Genomic DNA, 17,897 nt, shown 5'->3' with positions numbered 1-17,897 from the left:
GTCATAGAATTGTAAAGGACTTCAGAAATCTGCTACTCTATCATAAATAAAGAAACTGAAGCCCAGAGAGGTCAAATGATTTGCATAAGGTCATGTCTAATTTGAACTTGGATCCTCTGATTCCAGCTCCAGTTCATCAATAAGCATTTATTAAGCACCTGCTTTGAGCTAAGCATTGTGCTAAGTGCCTCGATACAAAGAAAGGCAAAAGACAGTCTCTGCCCTTAAGAGGCTCACAATCTAATGGGGGAGACAACATGCAAACAACTATGTACAAACAAGCTGTATGCAGGATAAATTAGAGATAATCAGCAGAGGGAAGTCACTAGAATTTAGAGCAGGGGTGGGGAACCTTTGGCCTTGAGGCCACAAGTGGCCCTCTAGGTCCTCAAGTGCAGCCCTTTGACTGAATCCAGACTTCACAGAACAAATGTCCTTAATAAAAGGATTTGTTCCTTAAAACTTGAACTCAGTCAAAAGGCCACACTTGAGGACCTAGAAGGCCACACATGTGACCTGGAGGCCGCAGGCTCCCCACCCCAGATTTAAAGGGATCAGGAAGAGCTCCCTATAGAAGGTGGGATTTTAGCTGGGACTTGAAAGAAGCCAGGAGGCAAGGATGAGGACGAAGAGTATTCCAGGCATAGGGGACAGCCAAAGAAAACACCCTGAGTCAGGAGATGGAGTGTCTTACTCCAGAAACAGCAAAGAGGCCAATGTCACTGGCTCTAAGTGTATTAGGGATGGGGTATGTAAGAAAACTGGAAAAGAGGATGGGGCTAGGTTATGAAAGTCTTTAGTGTCTTTCCCACTGATCCATACTTCCTTTGCTCTGCTTTGCTCTTCTCAGATGCTCCTGGTAAGGCAATGCCAGAGCCTACCTGGAGCTATGTATGGTCACATTCCCCTCCTTTGCTCCCTAGGCCTCTCCTACACAGGTACCTCAATCTTGCTGACTGCCTCAGCCTCCCAAATCATAACATGTAGGTGGCACAGAACAAAAGGTCTTCTGGGAAGGAGTTCAGAGAGGACTTGAATGGACACTGAATCAACTCAAATTTCCTTCTCCTTGTTAAAGAAGCGAGGACACAGCTGAAGGCCATAGTGGCAGTAGTCATAAGATGCCTGACCTCTCTGTTTATCTGGATTGTTTGGGTAGATGATGCCATTACGTGCTGCTGCTAGACAGGTCACTGGAGATCGAGCCCCAGACTGCAGGCAGCAGTCTACAGCCTCAGACCTGGGCTGCCACTCCCACTTTCTGTTGATTCCTCATAATCCTTGCTCTCTTTTCTTCAGATGTGAGGTAGGCACAGACATCTGGTCCCAATGCAATGACACACCCGTCAAATTTGCTCGCTTCCCAGTCACTGGATTAATTGAAGGTCGTTCTTACATATTTCGTGTCCGAGCTGTGAACAAAACTGGAATAAGCAACCCATCTCGCGTTTCTGAGCCTGTGGCAGCACTGGACCCCGTAGATAGAGCCAGGTTTAAAAGTAAGCATCTTTAAGCATGTTCCTTAAGGCAGAGATTTAACAAACTCAATGGCCCACAAGAGGTTGTATTTGTGTTCATTCCTCCACACATCCACTAGAGGGAGGTAGGAGTAAGACATCTTTTCCAGACAAATTCACGTCCAAGAAATCTTGCAGTTCACTGACTTCCCCATTCTCATGAAATTTGGTTTTGTTTGCATTTGAAAGTTTTATTTTGTTAACTTTGCTGCAAAGATATGGAATCCAAGGACCTGAAAACTATTTCTGATGATCATAATAGCACATTCCAAAAATAAGTGTTGGGTTTGTTTGTTTGTTTGTTTTTTAACAGAGAAATTCTTTACCTTGAAGTAGCCTCTTTGAGGCAAAAGTCCCACCCATAGCTCTTCCTAATTTCCAAGCAAAACAGTTTTGAAAATTAGGAGGCCATTTGGTTTTAGCTATCAAAAACATTTCTATTGTTTATATGCTAAACCTTAATATTAAATAAAGCCTTAGTACATAAATCCTGCCCCCAAGTTTGTTTGAAAAGAGCACACCTAGCCTCCCACAGGTTGGGGAGACATTGAACTATGGCATACCAATAATAATGATGATGATGATAGATAAATAGATAGATAAGTAGATAGATAGATAGCATTTATATAGAGTTTTAAGGTTTGCAAAGTACTTTACAAATACTTTCTCATTAAATCTTCACATTGGGAAATAAATGTTGGGGAGATAAGATATTGTCATCCTCATTTTACAGATGAGGAGACTAAGGCAGATAGAAGTAGTAATTTGCCTAGGGTCACATAGCTAGTAAATGTCTGAAGCCAGATATGAATTCAGCTTTTCCTGACTCCAGGTCCAGCACTCTTTATTGTGCCACTTAGCTCCACATATCTATATTTACATATTTACATATAGACATATAAAACACAAGGGCAACATTATTGGAAATCATCCATTTGGCCATTTACTTGAGCTCAGATCTAACTGCCTTTCCCAGATTAAGCTCTTAGAAGGCAAGTGAGGTATCTTAGCTATTTTCCAATTTCTGCTTTCTTTACAAACATGAGGCTTTCACATAGAAGAGATCCATTGAACATTGTGTGGAATGACTGAACTAGTCACAATTTGGGGGTGAAAGGTGGGGAAGGAAAATCAATAGTTCCTTAATCAGATTGACCAAATGAGTCACCCACATGGTAAAAATAGTTGAGGTGATTGTGCAACAGCAGCCAGTCTTCATTATGGAGCCGTTTCTAATTTTCAGTTTTTGGTTCCTTTAGGTCAACCTTCTGCACCCTGGACTGGACAGATCATTGTCACTGAAGAGGAACCTGCAGGTAAAGGCCATGATTTCCAAAGGTTTATAGCAACAAATTAAGATGTTTAGGTTTTTTGTTTTTGTTTTTTTGGCAGGGGGAGAGGGGACAGTTGGGGTTAAGTGACTTGCCCAAGGTCACACAGATAATAAGTGTCAGAGGCCAGATTTGAACTAAGGTCTTCCTGACTCCAGGGCTGTTGCTCTATCCAAAATTAAGATGTTTTTGTAGGTATCGCTGGAAGGCACTCCGAGGCCATCTAGTCTAATTTCTTTTATTTTACAGATGAAGAAAATTGAGACTCAAGATATTTAAGTGAATTAATTGTCCAAGATCATAAATGTAGTAAGCATCAGTCTCAATTTGAGTGCAGGTCCAGAGTCAGCAAACTTTTTGCAATGCCACATTGCCTCCCAAATCCATCATGTCCCCGGTGGAACTCATATCTCCCTCCAAACCCATCCTTCCTCTCTGGAGTCCTTCAAGTCTCAGCCAAAGTCTTACCTGCTACAAAAAACCCTTTCCAATCCCCTTTAATCTCAGCGCCTTCCCTCTGAGACGACACCCGCATTTATCATATTGTGTCATATCATTTCATATCAATCTACCTTATTCTTATATAGTTATTTGCATGTTGTCTCTCCCAGTAGACTATGAGTTCTTGAAATAATAGGCATTTAATAAATGCTAGTTGACTAATTGACTGAATCCAAACTTCCCCTTTTGCTGACAGTCTTTCTTCTGGTCATATCGATTCACCTCCATGAAGTTACCCTTGACTCTTTCTTCTTCCTCAAACCTCATAGCTAACCAGTTGCTAAATCTTGGTGATACTACTTTCATAGCATCACTATCCTATAATCCACTTGGCTCCATACACATTGCCTTTACTCTAGTTCAGGTTCTCATTAGCTAGACTGGAGCAGTAACCTAGTTTCTCTCCCTTTCTGATGCATCCTCCGTACAGTTAATCAATTGATATAAAAAAAAACAGATCTGCCTATATTACTCCCCACTGAAAAACCTCTAATAACTTCCTATTACCTCTAGGGTAAAATGCACGCTTCACGATAGCATCTAAAGCCTTTTGCTGTCTGGTTCCTGCCTACTTTTCCAGTTTTACTTCATGTTACTCTGCTTCTGCATGCTGTATTCTAGTAAAACTGACCTGTTAACTGTTCCTGAACTTAACATTCTTTTTCCCATTGCTGTGCCTTTGTTGAATACTCTCCCTTCTTATCTCTGCCTTATTGATACCCTAGCTTCCTTCAAAGTGCAGCTTAGCTGCTTCCTGCCATAGGAAGATTTTCCTGATTTCCATAGTAATTAGCACTGTCTCCCTCTTGACATTACTTTGTGTACACCTCATCTTTACTTGTGTACAAGTTGTTTTGCCTCAGGAGCACATGAGCTCCTCGAGGAAAGGGACACATTTTCTTATTTTATGTCTTTTCAGTGTTAATAATTAGAGGACCATTGGACAAAGTTATCTCTTATCTTACATCCATGAAGGAATCTTAAATTATCTATTGATCATAATGTAACTAGTACTTTAAGGTTTGCAAAGTGCTTTACAAATATCTCATTTTATCCTTACAATAACCCTGGGATGTAGGACCTATTATTATTCCCATTTTACAGATGAGGAAACTGAGGCAGACAGGTTAAATGACTTGCCCAGGTCACACAGCCAGCAAGTGTATGTCTGGATTTGAACTCAGGTCATCCTAACTCCAGATCCAGAGCTCTATCCACTGCGCCACCATGCTACCTATCTATCTATAAAGATATTTATCTATCTGCAGCCTGTTTGAAGAAAGTCTTTAAAGCAACACTATGTTCCACCAAATCAAATATTATTTTATAGTTAGCAACAACAAAAAAATAAGTACTGTGGGAACATATATTTGCTGTCTTTCAGTCAGTTGTGTGACCATAAAGATGCAGTCTCCTGTGGAATATCAGTTATGAATGTCTTATATATCTATATCTTCACAAAGCTTTTGTGGACATGAGAAAATAAGCATATGGGTCAGAATCATTTAATTTATGGTCTATCCTCTTAATTCCCTCCTTTGGGTAGCAATATCATCTGTAATTTTTTGAATCATTTAATATCTTCCATCTTTTCAAAAATCCTGAGAATTAATAACATTTCGGAGCCCTCAAAATTATGTCACCTCCAGCATGGTCCTCTTCTGTCTAATCTAGTCTACTTGTTCTTTCTATTTTCGTTGTACTTAGGGTAATTTCTACTTCTTTGTATAGTACATTGGAGGGTAAAGAGATATATCAGTCTACATGTGGGGGTTCTACTATCACTGATGCAGCAAATAATTTGTTCCAGAAATGTTGACAGATTTTTTTCCATTTTTTTTTCTATGTATTGTCTTTCCAGTTTTATCTTTGAATGCTTTTGGGATAATCTGGACCAATTAGATCAACCTCATACTAAGCTTTCTGTAAATTCTTTTTCTTCCTATAAACCTTTTCACTATTTGATGAGGTGATATGGCTCATAATCTTTCACCATCTTTCTCCGTAAGGTTTTGCAAATAAGTTTGCATTCTAACCCAGTGTTGCTGGTGATTTTGATCTCCGTTCTAACAAGCTGGTGATTTAACTGTATGCAGATGGCTGATTCATAAATGACTTTCATATAGGTGATCAGTCATTTCCTGTCTCTCATAATATAGTCAATTTATTTTGTCAATTTTGTGACTTTTCTAGCAATTTCTCATTCCATTTTATTCATCATATATAGGCATGAAACTTCTGAGTAACTTACAGGCCTTTGGCTTCATTTTTTTTCCTCAAGCCTGAGCCATATTTTCCACTGTGAAACTGTAACAGCTTCAAAGCTGATAGTCAAAATATCAGTGCCAAAACCTGGGACACGCAAAAGGCAAAGATATCGACCTTCATGACAACCAAAGTATAACCAAAATAAAACAGTTACCACAACAAGGAGACTTAAAGAGTCCAGAAATCTCATTAGTTAGCAATTACTTTATCTCTTTGCAAAATAGAGAGAGAACGACTGCCAAAGACAACACCCACTTTAGAATCCAAACTTATTCATAAAGCACTACAGAAGATTCTAGAAGATTATGAGGAGTATTGTCTTCTGAAACAGCAAAAGAAAGGGAAAAAATTTTTTAAAATTACTGTGAGGACTCAAATAAACCATATCATCCAGAGAGCAGGGAGATGACAAATAGTTAGAAAGTGGAGGAAGTTTGCCAATATTTCTCTAACATTCTATTTTCATCATCAGTGATGGAGAAACCACCTTATTTTGATTCTAATACCTCAATGTCCAATGTGCCATAGGAAAAAGGAAAAACAGCACTTAGGAAGACAAAGCTGGGACTAGACCAAGTCCACGAAGGAAATCCATTAAGTATCACTTTACAAGATATCTTGGATGTCAAAAAATATTTTAAAAACCATCGTTGCTATTGACTAAAATTAAAAAGGAGGGAGAAAACATCAATAACGCCCACCCCATATACCTACTTTCTCATATTTATAAAATCTTTATAAGGATGCATTACACACAAGTATGCTCAATGAGAGTGAGAAGGGATATGCAGGCTTTTGCATATGATTTTCCTCAGCAGACTTCATCTTTATCAAGCAACTATAAAGATATAGTCTGCTGAGGAAAATCGTATGCAAAATACAATATTTCTCTGTGTTAACAGTTTGTTCACTATTATTTTAGTCAGCTGAGTAAGATGCAGTCTTAAGCAATGTCTTCCAGTAAGGAATCTCTTATTTATATGCTAAGGTTATATGAGATTCCTTGATAAACACAACCACAGAGGAACTTCTGTTCAACAGCTCTCTGATTACTAAGTCAAATAAAGTATAAAACAAGGAATTATATGATCACCAAAGATTCACAGCACTGTCATCACACATGTCTTGTGAATCTTAGAGCACTATAATTTCCAAGGAATCAAAGTTGTGAATGACGTAAAGAAAAATGGGGAAATGCATGGCTGGTATTAATTGTCCAAGATCATAAATGTAGTAAGCATCAGTCTCAATTTGAATGCAGGTCCAGAGTCAGCAAACTTTTTGCAATGCCACATTGCCTCCCAAATCCATCATGTCCCCGGTGGAACTCATATCTCCCTCCAAACCCATCCTTCCTCAGAATATTTCCAATGATGACCAATACTGTTATTTTTAAAAAATTAACATTAATTTAAAAAATTTTGAGTTCCAAATTCTCTCTTTTCCCCAGCCCCTCCTCCACCTATTGAGAAGGCAAGCAATATGATATCAATTATACATGGAAATTCATGTAAAACATATTTCCATAGTAGCCACGTTGCAAAAAAAAAGGCAAGGAAAAAGTAAATGAAAAAAGTATGCTTCAATCTGCACTTAAAGTTCATCAGTTCTCTCTCTGAATGATAGCATTTTTCATCATGAGTCCTTTGGAGTTGTCTTGGATCCTTATATTGCTAAGAATATCTAAGTCATTCACAGTTGATCATCATACAATATTGCTATTACTGTGTTCAGTATTCTCCTGGTTCTGCTCATTTCACTTTGCATCATTGCATTTAAGTCTTCCCAGGTTTTTCTGAGACCATCCCCTTCATCATTTCTTATAGCACAATAATATTACATCACAATGATATACCACAACTTGTTCAGCCATTCCCTAACTGATAAACAATGATGTCTTATACTCAAACAGTCACATGGGGATATTGCTGAGGAAATGTATGATCAGAAAAGGAAATGGACCAATGAGAGCAGGTGATAATGGATGGACGCCTAGACACTCCACTTATATTCAAGAAATGTAGCAAGCCTTAGAGGAAGGCATCCAGAATATTGGGTGGATTCTCTATGGAGCATTTGTGGAAGAACAAGTATACAAATCACAAAGAATGAGAAGATGTAGATGGATTCACTTATTTCACTCTGAATCCTGAACCACAGTTCCCAACATATTTTTATTGTCTCACCTTTTCATTCAAGTCAATGAACTTAAAAAGTATATGGTGATTTAACTTGGAAGTTGTATTTAATTCTTTTTTTTTTTTTTTTTGGTGAGGCAATTGGGGTTAAGTGACTTGCCCAGGGTCACACAGCTAGTAAGTACTACGTGTCTGAGTTTGGATTTGAACTCAGGTCCTCCTGATTCCAGGGCTGGTGCTTTGTCCACTGTATTTAATTCTTTATAGAATTTCTCTACCTCTTCATCCTCTATAGTAGATGGCATATAACCTGCAATTATCTGCATAATAGACTTTTTGTTTATGCTCATCATGATAACCAAGTGTCTCACGAAAAAAAATGTTTCTTGCCTCCTCTGCCATATTCAAGTTCCCAGTACCTGTTTGGGCCCATTCTCTATTCAGAGCTACTGCTCATCTTCCCCATTTCCCCATTAAATATCTTCAATTAAGCCAGAATTAAGCACACTATTTCATAGTAGGGTAAAAATTCTTTTACTCAAAACCAAATGAAAAGTAAACAAAGAGTTAAAATAAGCAGCAGGCACTCCATCACCCATTTCCTAAAACTCTCTCCTCCCAGATTTTTAGTCCTGGGAGGCTGTAAGTCTACTTATCTTCACTCCTTTCACTCTCTCATCAGCACAGCAGGGCAAGCTAAGGAACAGAAAGACTGTTGAGGATTTGCCTGGTATAAGAATGCTGAAATGGTAAAGCTGAATTGTCTAAAAGGTGCCATTACTACCATATCTGAAAGTACTAGCCTTAGCAGGAATAAGAAGTCAAATGCTAACTCTAATGGGAGTGAAATATAGTCCAGGGAAAGGCCCCTGATTCTACATCCATTTTTCTTTTACTTTCTGTTTTTATCTTTTTCTTCTCCTCTTCTCATTCCACCCCTTCTCCAAAAATTCCTGCATCTTGAATTTAATGTGAAACTTCTGTCTAGCATGTTGCAAGTGACCCCCTTCCAACCACTGTCTATGCTGCTTTAATTCTTTCATTCTCACGCCAGTAGCCTGTGAACAAAGCACTGTACCATTACTGGGGAGATTGCTACTGTGCCATATTACACTTGTCCTGGGATGCATGATGAAACTAATTCTGCCACCTTCTTTATATGGCCTATAGGTCATATCCCATCTGGTTGTGACTTTTGTATCTCTTTTGATTTCTTTTTCTGCAAAATAAACTTTATTGATATCTTTCATTTTTATGTTCCACAAATTTCCCCTTGTATTCTTCTTTTTTATTCCTCCCAAAGAGTCATCCTATAAAGCACATAATTTTTTAAAAGAAAAAGATGAAGAGGGGAGGAAAGGAGCACAGCTGAATAATCCATTGAAATAATCCGACAATATTTGCAATATTCCATACCTATAGAGACCCTCACCCCTATCCTGCCACCTTTGCAAAGCAATAGGAGGAGATGTTTTCTTATGTCTTTTCTTTGGGTTAATTTAAGCTTGCTCTTTGAAATTTTGCACCATTTATTTTTTATTATTTTGTAGCTATTCTTTCCATTTACATTGTATATATTGTTTTCTGGTTCTGCTTACTTCATTCTGCATCAGTTCAGGTAGATCTTTCCATGCTTCTGTGTATTAATCATATTTATCATTTCTTACTGCATAGCAAAGGGCCATTACATTCATTTACCACAATTTGTTTAATCATTCCCCAATTGATGGGCATCTTCTTTGTTTCTACTTCTTTGCTACCTCAAAAAAAGTGCCGCTATAAATATTTTGTGTGTAGGAGGCCTTTCTTTTACAAGTAAATTACTTACTTGGAGGGTATTTACCTAACAGTAGAATCTCTGGGTCAAAGGGCATAGACCTTCTGGTCACTTTATTTGCATAGTTCCAGATTTCTTTTCAGAATGGTTGTATTAATTCACAGCTCCACCAACAATACATTAGAGTGTCTATCTTTCCACAATCTCTTCAACATGAACTATTCCCATCTTCTGTCACCTTTGCCAATTTTCTGGGTGTGAGGTGAAATTTCAGAATCGTTTTGATTTGTATTTCTTTTATTATTAGTGATCTGGAGCATTCTTTCATATGGTTGTTTATAGTTCATTAGAAAACTGTTGGCTGATATTCTTTGACCACTTATCTCTTGGCAATGGCTTTGGCCTTGTATATTTCTTTTAGTTGGTTTCTTTTCAAGAGAGAGTTTCAATACTGAAATGATTTAATTCCTTTAATATCACATGTGCTTGTTGGTCTTTGGATAAAGATCCCACATATAGATCACCACAAGTTAAATTATTTTTTTATGAATGGTCTAAAAAGTGGGTGACTTTTTACACTCCCTGTTCTTTTTTATGCAATGTTGCCACTGTTACAGCAGAAATAGAAGGAGGGTATATAGTACTGAGGACAATTTAAAATTTTTCTGTTTCATGTGTCGCCATACAGTCATAGACAAATAATTCATTCACTATCACTATTTAAGATCAAATAATGGAAACCCCAGGCCATCATGTTGAATTGGGAACCAAATTATTTTTCTTATGTGCATTCTTAACCTGATGTATCCATTTTAGATTGATCTTAATAAAGTAACTGTCCATCTATGTATCTGTCAAGCAAGTATTGGTAAATGAAAATTACTGAATGGCTGTATAAATAGCATTTGCTGGTGTTCTTCGGAAGGTCATTGTTACTGAGCTAAATTCACCCCAGTGCCTGCCTCTTCCTTATATTGACAGGCAAACTAATGCTTGTCATCAAGGGAGGCAATATTAAGGTTTTCATGCTCTTTGCATAATTCAATAGAGTAATAATTTGATGTATCATTGTATGAGTATGTTCTCAAGGTATTTAGAGAGTGACATTAATTAATGGAAGGGTACCTGATTCGTAGAAATGAGAAATGCATATCCCTAATCAATCAAGCAAGCAAACATTTATCAAGCATCAACTGTGAAACAAGCATTGTAACTTCTGTAAGTGAAGGACTCAGGCAATGGGAAAATTTTAGTTCATGAATACTATTCTTTTCAAATATTAAAATGTCACAATAGCTTATCCTAAGGAGGGCTACCTCATCAGTATTATATATAACTGTAGACAGACAAATAGATATGGATATAGCTACCGATATACAGGTTGTTAGTTGTATGACTTTGAACAAGTCAATTAAATTCTCAGCCTCAGTTTCTTTAACTCCAAGATGGGCATAATAATAGCACTTATCTCACAGGATTGTTGTGAGAATCCAAGGAGATAATATATATAAAACACTTTGCATACATAAATGTTAGCTGTTACTGTTACTAGACAGACAGACAGACAGATAGATAGATAGAAGATAGATCCATTCTGTGCTCAGAAAAATGACGACTGTTCTATCTGAATAATTTCCTAGGCATTAGGACAATCATTCCATCACACTGTCCTCCAAATATGTCTTGCTAATTCCCAGGTCTTGGACTTTGACCATCCTGTTCTTATCCCTGGAATTCCTTCTCCTTCCTCCCCACATATTTAAATCCTAGCTCTTCTCTGAAACCCAATGGCAGTGCAGGGAATATGGGTGGTAGTGGACTTAGAAGGCTCAAGGTGAAAGAAAGGACTGGTAGAAACAGGGTAGAAGTGGGAAATATTTGTGGGAATCAGGAGTGTGAAAGTACTTAGAAACTGGTAAAGCTGGGAAGCCAGGTGAGTAGTCCAGCCAGTATGCAATAGGTGAGCAAGAGTCAAAGGGCACAATGGACTGTGTTCTCAACATAGCAATAGTACAAAGAGTCATCCAATGAGGAAACTAGAAATATAAAGAGATTTTCCAGAGGACAGTGGGTCAGAGACTGGAGATGATCATCAGGAACCAGGAAATTCATAGTAACCTGAAGAGCAAGGAAAGCAAGGCAGTTAGGAGAACCCAAATGAGACGTGAGCAACAAGGAGACCTTTATACAGAGAAAACTTGGGGCCAGAGCCAGAAAGCTTCTTCTCCTGCTCCCAGATGCTTTCCAGACTCTTTCATCTTTATTCTGCATATACTATGGACATGTGTGTGTGTGTGTGCGTGTGTGTGTTTGTGTTTCCTCTTCCCCACTCCCCATTTAAATGTAAGGTTCTTGAGAGTAGTGACTGTTTAACTTTTGTCTATAAATCCTTAGCATTGTGCCTGGCCCATCACAGGAGTTTAATACATGCTTATTACTTGATTAATTCAGGCAGCTAGGTGGTACAGTGGATTGAGTGCCGGGCCTGGAGTCAGGAAGATTCATCTCCTTTAGTTCAGATATGGCCTCAGACACTTACTAGCTGTGTGGACCTGGACAAGTCACTTAGCTCTGTTTGCCTCAGTTTCCTTATCTAATAAAATGAGCTGGAGAAGGAAATGGTAAAACACTCCAGTATCTTTGCCAAGAAAACTCCAAATGGGGTTACAAAGAATTGAGCATTACTGAAAAGACTGAACAACAAAACAAAACAAAACGATTGATGATAAACTTCTTGCAAGGGCAGGAAATAATTAAAGACATGGCCAGTCTGCAAAGGAATAGTTCTCTGGTACAAAGGGTGAGTTCAGCTTTCTTTATGAAGCAGAAAGAATACTGGAGTCAAAAGGCCCAGGTTCAAATCCCAGCTCTGCAATTTACTGCATGTGTGACTTCTGGTTAGTTGCTTCAGTTCTTTATCTATAAAATGAGGCATTTGTATTCAATGGCCTCTAGGGTCCTTTCTAGCTTTAAATCTATAAAGCTCTAATCTTTCCCTGAACCCTCAAGTCCACAGTGATTTTTCCATTCCTCCAAACTTATATGGTGCTTATTTTCTGCTCTACTCATTTAATAATAGCTAGCATTTCTGTAGCATTTAAGGCTGGAAAAACGCTTTATAGATATTATCTCATCCTCACAACAATCCTGGAAGGTAGTGCTATTATGATCCCTGTGTGGGACATGAAGACTCTTACCAATAAATTCTGGAGACTCAGATGTAGCAAAGAGAAAGATTTCTTTATTAGCCTTCTCGAGAAAGGGCACCCTCTGTCCACCTGAAATGGCTCTGGTGGAAGAGTGCAAGGGTGTGCTCAGCAAAGAAAGATGATATAGACCCTAACCCCAGCTACTCCTCCCTAACCCCCTTCCTCTCAGCTCATTGGTGCAAGCCCTGAGGGCACAATCTATTCCCGGAAATTCTACCCCAGCAACAGAGAACAAAGACAGTTTCACAAACCTGCCTGGAGACAAGGAAAGGCAGGAAGTTTTTGCAAGAGTAAGCAGTTTGGGAAGGGGGGGGGGGTCTGGTAAAGTACAGGATGTGTTGAAAAGCATGTTTCTTTACAAGATCAACCAGCTGCAAATGTCTCAACAGAATAAGAAACAATTAACTCTTTGAGGAAGCTTCACTCCTGAGAGATCCTCAGAGATCATCTCTTACAATCCCCATTTTACAGATAAGGAAACTGAGGCAGATAGCAGTTAAGTGACTTGCCCAGGGTCACATAGCTAGCAAATATCTGAAGCCAGATTTAAACTCATATCTGCCTGACTCTAGGCCCTTCACTCTATCCAAGGTGTTACCTACCTGTCTCATCTGCCACCTATTATATATTGCCTTCTCTTATTATTCAATTTATCATGTGCATATGTGACTCTCATCTTTCTAATCAGACTGGGTTTAGAGAGATGGATTTTCATGGGAAAATTCTAGCTCAGTATAAAGAAATCTAATCAAATACATTTGTGAATCAAGGAGCATTTGCTATGTATCCATTATGTGATAGGCACTGAGTCTAGAGATACAAAGACAAGAGGAAGCCCTATGCCTGCCCTCAAGGAGCTTATAGTCACTGAAAATCGAAATTATTTGTCTATATAGCTGATACTATTCTTATCATGAACCAGGGTTACAAAATGCCCAAGCATTCTTATAAATAAGAAAGAAGTGGATTGCCTCTCCTGTAAGCTCCCTAAGGAGGAGATCCTGTTTCACATACTTTTTTGTATCTTCCACAGTATAAAGCTATAGCCAAGATGAGTGCTTCATAAATATGTGTTCACTAAATGAATGACTCATACAGAAGGATTATGAAGCTAAGGTGGATTCTACAGGGAAAAGTGGATTGTTCTTTGGAAGCACCCTGTAACCTCTTGGGAACACTGGTATCCTCCAGGATGTGGAGCCCTTCTATTCATGTCAGTTTTGTTTTTGTTCTTCAGAGGGTGTTGTTCCCGGGCCACCTACTGACCTCTCTGTGACAGAAGCCACCAGAAGTTATGTTGTACTTAGCTGGAAGCCACCTGGTCAGCGTGGTCACGAAGGCATTATGTACTTTGTGGAAAAGGTAAAGCTGCAGTGTCAATCTTTACCCTAATGATATTTCCTAAGGCTTTCCCTAAGGAAAGAGTTTTCCAAACCTCAGGGTTTTCATTGTCTCACAGGCCATTAGCTGCCTGGCAAAGCCTTTCATTGGCTTTCCCCTTGTCTGTCTTTCCTTAGATCTGTATATTTTTAACTCTTCTGCCATAGACTTTGGGTGATTGAATCTATATCAGTAATAATAGATGAGCAAAAAGGAATACAGAATTAGGGTTAAAACAATGTTTAGTTTAGCTAAATAAGCATGACACAGACTCATATATACTTCGTGCCCAACATGATTCTAGGAGCTATAGGGAGAAATGGAAATTAAACTATATCCTTCCCCTCTCTAATTTATTCATTTAAATCTCCAACTATAAAACTTGTTCTTTTGTTGTCTGTGGTTGGTTAGCTCTCTAGATTAGAGCCCAACGTTAATGAGATCAGAGGCACAGGAGTTGTAATGGAAAGACCTTTGACTTGGGAGTCAAGAAACCTGGATTTGAATCTTGGTCTTGAAATGTATTTGCTGTGACCATGGAGAAGTTGCTTTACTTATTCCTGCTCACCTACATACAAATCTACTCAGTCACTAAGTACTATTACTTAGTGACTTAGCTTCTTCTAAATTATGCTTTTTAAAGAAATTCTAGGACAATCACTGTCCAGTTTTCTCCATCAGAAATATTAAGAGCACTCCCCAAGTTTCTATATAAAATCTGTTTTTAAAAAAAGCTGTGATGGGATGATTGGCAGGTTAAAACCCTAGTGAATAAATAATAAATTCTGTTCAAGAGAAAGGAAGAGAAATTTAATAAGCACCAGAACACAGAATAAGCATATGGAAAACTTCTATCCTCATTATAATAAGCACATGGAAAATGTCTTTCCTCATCATAAAAATATAAATACAATATAATACAATGTGATTCAAGAAGCATTTAATGAGCTCCACCCACATGTAGGGTACTGTGGTAGGTATTGGGGATACAAAGACAAATTGCTAATATAATTCTTACCATTAATTCTAAAGCTACAAAAGAGTTGGACATACCTGAAACTACCAAACAACAACAAGCTAGTGAAAATGATAACCAGAAATTTCCCAGCACAAAGTTGTTTCAAAAGTTCCCGTGAGTTCCTGGATGAATCCCTCTACTTCATCCAATAGGATATCTATTCCCAATGAGAAATGGGATAAACTAGTCTGTGGCTTATCCTGATAGTTGGGTCACAACAGATGTAGGAGACATGTCTACTGCTGGTGCAACCTCAGAGACCCTGGGAAATATTTCCCTAGTAGCCCCCATCACTGAAACATGTCCTATGTGACATGGTCCAGATCAGGGGGCTAGGAGCAAGTAACAAAAGAGGCAGGTAAATGACTTCCAAGGTTGGAAGTTGGAGCAGAGGTGAAACAGGAAGAGATGGAGGATAATGACTGTGTGATCCTGGGAAGACTATTGACTATACTGGAAATGTTCTAGTAATGGCAGTTGCTGGGGAAAAGTTACTCAGTGGAGGAGGTAAAAAATGTGGGCTCTGATACAAATGTGTATAGATGAGTTGGGGTTAGGGTTAGCAATGGCTGGGGATAATCTCTTGCTTTGATAGGCAGCCTTTGAGAAAGAAGAGTGAGGTAAATAACAGTTCTCTGGCCTCTTGTTCTCTGGCCTCTTCTTACAACAGCCAGTATGGTGAGGCTGTGACTGTTCTCTTTCTGTAGATATCATCAAGAAGAAGCTGGCCATGCTGAATGAAAGAAAAAAAGTCAGCTAAGGCACTTTCTGATGACAATTAGAAAAAGATTGAGGAGTGCAAGAAACAGAAATTAAAGAAAAGCATAGATGAGTTGGAATTATGGTTAGGAATGTCTAGGAGTAATCGCTTGTTCTGACAGACGGCCTTTGGAAAAAAAGATTGAGATAAATAATAGTTCATTTCATCATTGTGACTAATTGGTATAGGGAAGGGCAGCCAGTGGCATTCAAAGGTGGTAGGGGTAGGAGTGGGGAAAATGGGGAAAAGTAAGAAAAGTTAAGACTCATTACAAGAACTATGCTTTGAAGTATAAGGATAAAGTAAGAATAACATAGGATTCCTCCAATACTTCAAGGAGCCATGATTTCATTTAGGTACTCCCTTTGCCACTGCAGATTGCAACTCCTTCATGCCTTAGGAAGTGTCTCTGTGCATTGCAGTGGCCAAAAAGATTTATTATGTGATGGTCAATTTTCTAATGAAAAGTTTGTCCAAATTTAATTAGGTAGGTTCTCAGATAATAGACACCTAGTCCAGCACAGTTCCCAGACTTGATTCAATGAGCATTTATTAAGTACCAACTGTATGCCAGACTTGATGGCTTGTTCAGACCTACCAAATCTCGTACTTCATTAGCATAGCATTCAAAAACCTAGGGCCACCTCCAGGCCACAACTGAGGCATTGAAGTAGAGCTTTAGTTGAGAAATATAGGATTAATTTGAGGACATAACTTCACATGACACGTAGTATTTCATCTAGTACTTTTCATCTTGCTTTTTTTATTAGATTACTAATACTATCTTTTGTTTTTACATCACATGAATTTTTGAATATGTCCTCCCTCATCCCTTACCCTATGAACCATTCCTTGTAATCAATAATAAAAAAGAAAGGGGAAAAAAAACTAACCAACACATTAACCAACTATAACAGGGTATGCAGAGTTCCACATCTGTAGTTCTCCACCTCTGTAATGAAGTGAGTGAAGTACGCTTTCTCATCTATTCTTTGGGGCCAACTTTGGACATTTTAATCATGCAATTTTCAAATTTGTTTTTGTTTTTTTTCCACTTATGTTGTTTCTATTATTCTCAAAAAGCTCTATTTTATTGTTTTTGTTTTTGCCTTTCTTGATATGCTCAGTGCTTAACACAGTGCCTTGTACATGGTAGGTGTTTAATAAATGCTTGTTGACTTGTTGACTAACTGCCTTCCAGCGTATAGATATACATGGAACATTTCATTAGGGTGTACATTCAGGAAATTTTGTTATTTTAAGAAAGTGAACATTTATAGAAATGCAATCATAAAGTCCATTATTTTTATTGCTCAAACAAAGAAAATGGAATTTAACTAAACTCAATTTTTAAAAATAACCAAACTTTACCTTAAAAATACAAACTTTTAAAATGAGAAATAAAACATTCATTTTTTGAGAGATTAGTGTGTGCCTAGGTACACCTATACAACCTACATGCACACCTGTGCACTGATGCTTAGGTCAGGGTTGGTAATAAAAAATATTTTCATACAAGAACTACAATCCTAAAGAAATTCCAAAAATCTCAGACGAATCAGGACTGAGTGTCAATGGCTGCTGGGTGATGCTATCCACTCCCCCAAATCCTGTCCCCAGCCCAAGATTGTAGCTCTCAGGGTATTCCTATAGAGAACAAGCTTGGGAAATGTCTCCTCAAAGGGATTGTAAACTTCTGGAGTTTGTACAGTGTTTTCTCCAATTTCAATTCAATTCCACAAACATTCGCTAACATTTTCTATACTATTTCATCCCCTTTTGGGAGCTATTTCTTTATGGTAATTGCAGTCATGGAGAAGTAATAGCAAAGGAACAGGGGCAGGAATGAGCATGGCAGGTTTGGGGGACGCTCACATCTTACTACTCAAGGTGTCCCAAGATAGCTATGAGGCTGGTCTGACAGGAGCAAACGGTTTGTCTATCTTAGGGAATGGTGGAAAAGGTTGGATGCCAAAGGTGAAGCCAGGACTTCAAGTC

At 38.3% G+C, this 17,897-nt stretch overlaps 1 protein-coding gene across 1 annotated transcript in view; it reads left to right on the top strand.

The window, feature by feature from the left end:
- LOC114031773 (myomesin-1-like) overlaps positions 1-17,897 on the top strand; it is a 158,884-nt gene that overhangs the window by 71,857 nt on the left and 69,130 nt on the right. Inside the window, exons 12-14 of the mRNA XM_027846886.1 lie at positions 1,300-1,499; positions 2,777-2,833; positions 13,979-14,103. Of these exons, the coding sequence (XP_027702687.1) occupies positions 1,300-1,499; positions 2,777-2,833; positions 13,979-14,103 (382 nt within the window). The remainder of the gene's footprint in view (positions 1-1,299; positions 1,500-2,776; positions 2,834-13,978; positions 14,104-17,897) is intronic.

The sequence above is a fragment of the Vombatus ursinus genome, unplaced genomic scaffold, assembly GCF_900497805.2.
Source record: "Vombatus ursinus unplaced genomic scaffold, bare-nosed wombat genome assembly UNPS02015255.1, whole genome shotgun sequence".
NCBI classification, from domain to species: domain Eukaryota; kingdom Metazoa; phylum Chordata; class Mammalia; order Diprotodontia; family Vombatidae; genus Vombatus; species Vombatus ursinus.
This window is presented reverse-complemented; position numbering and strand designations above follow the sequence as displayed.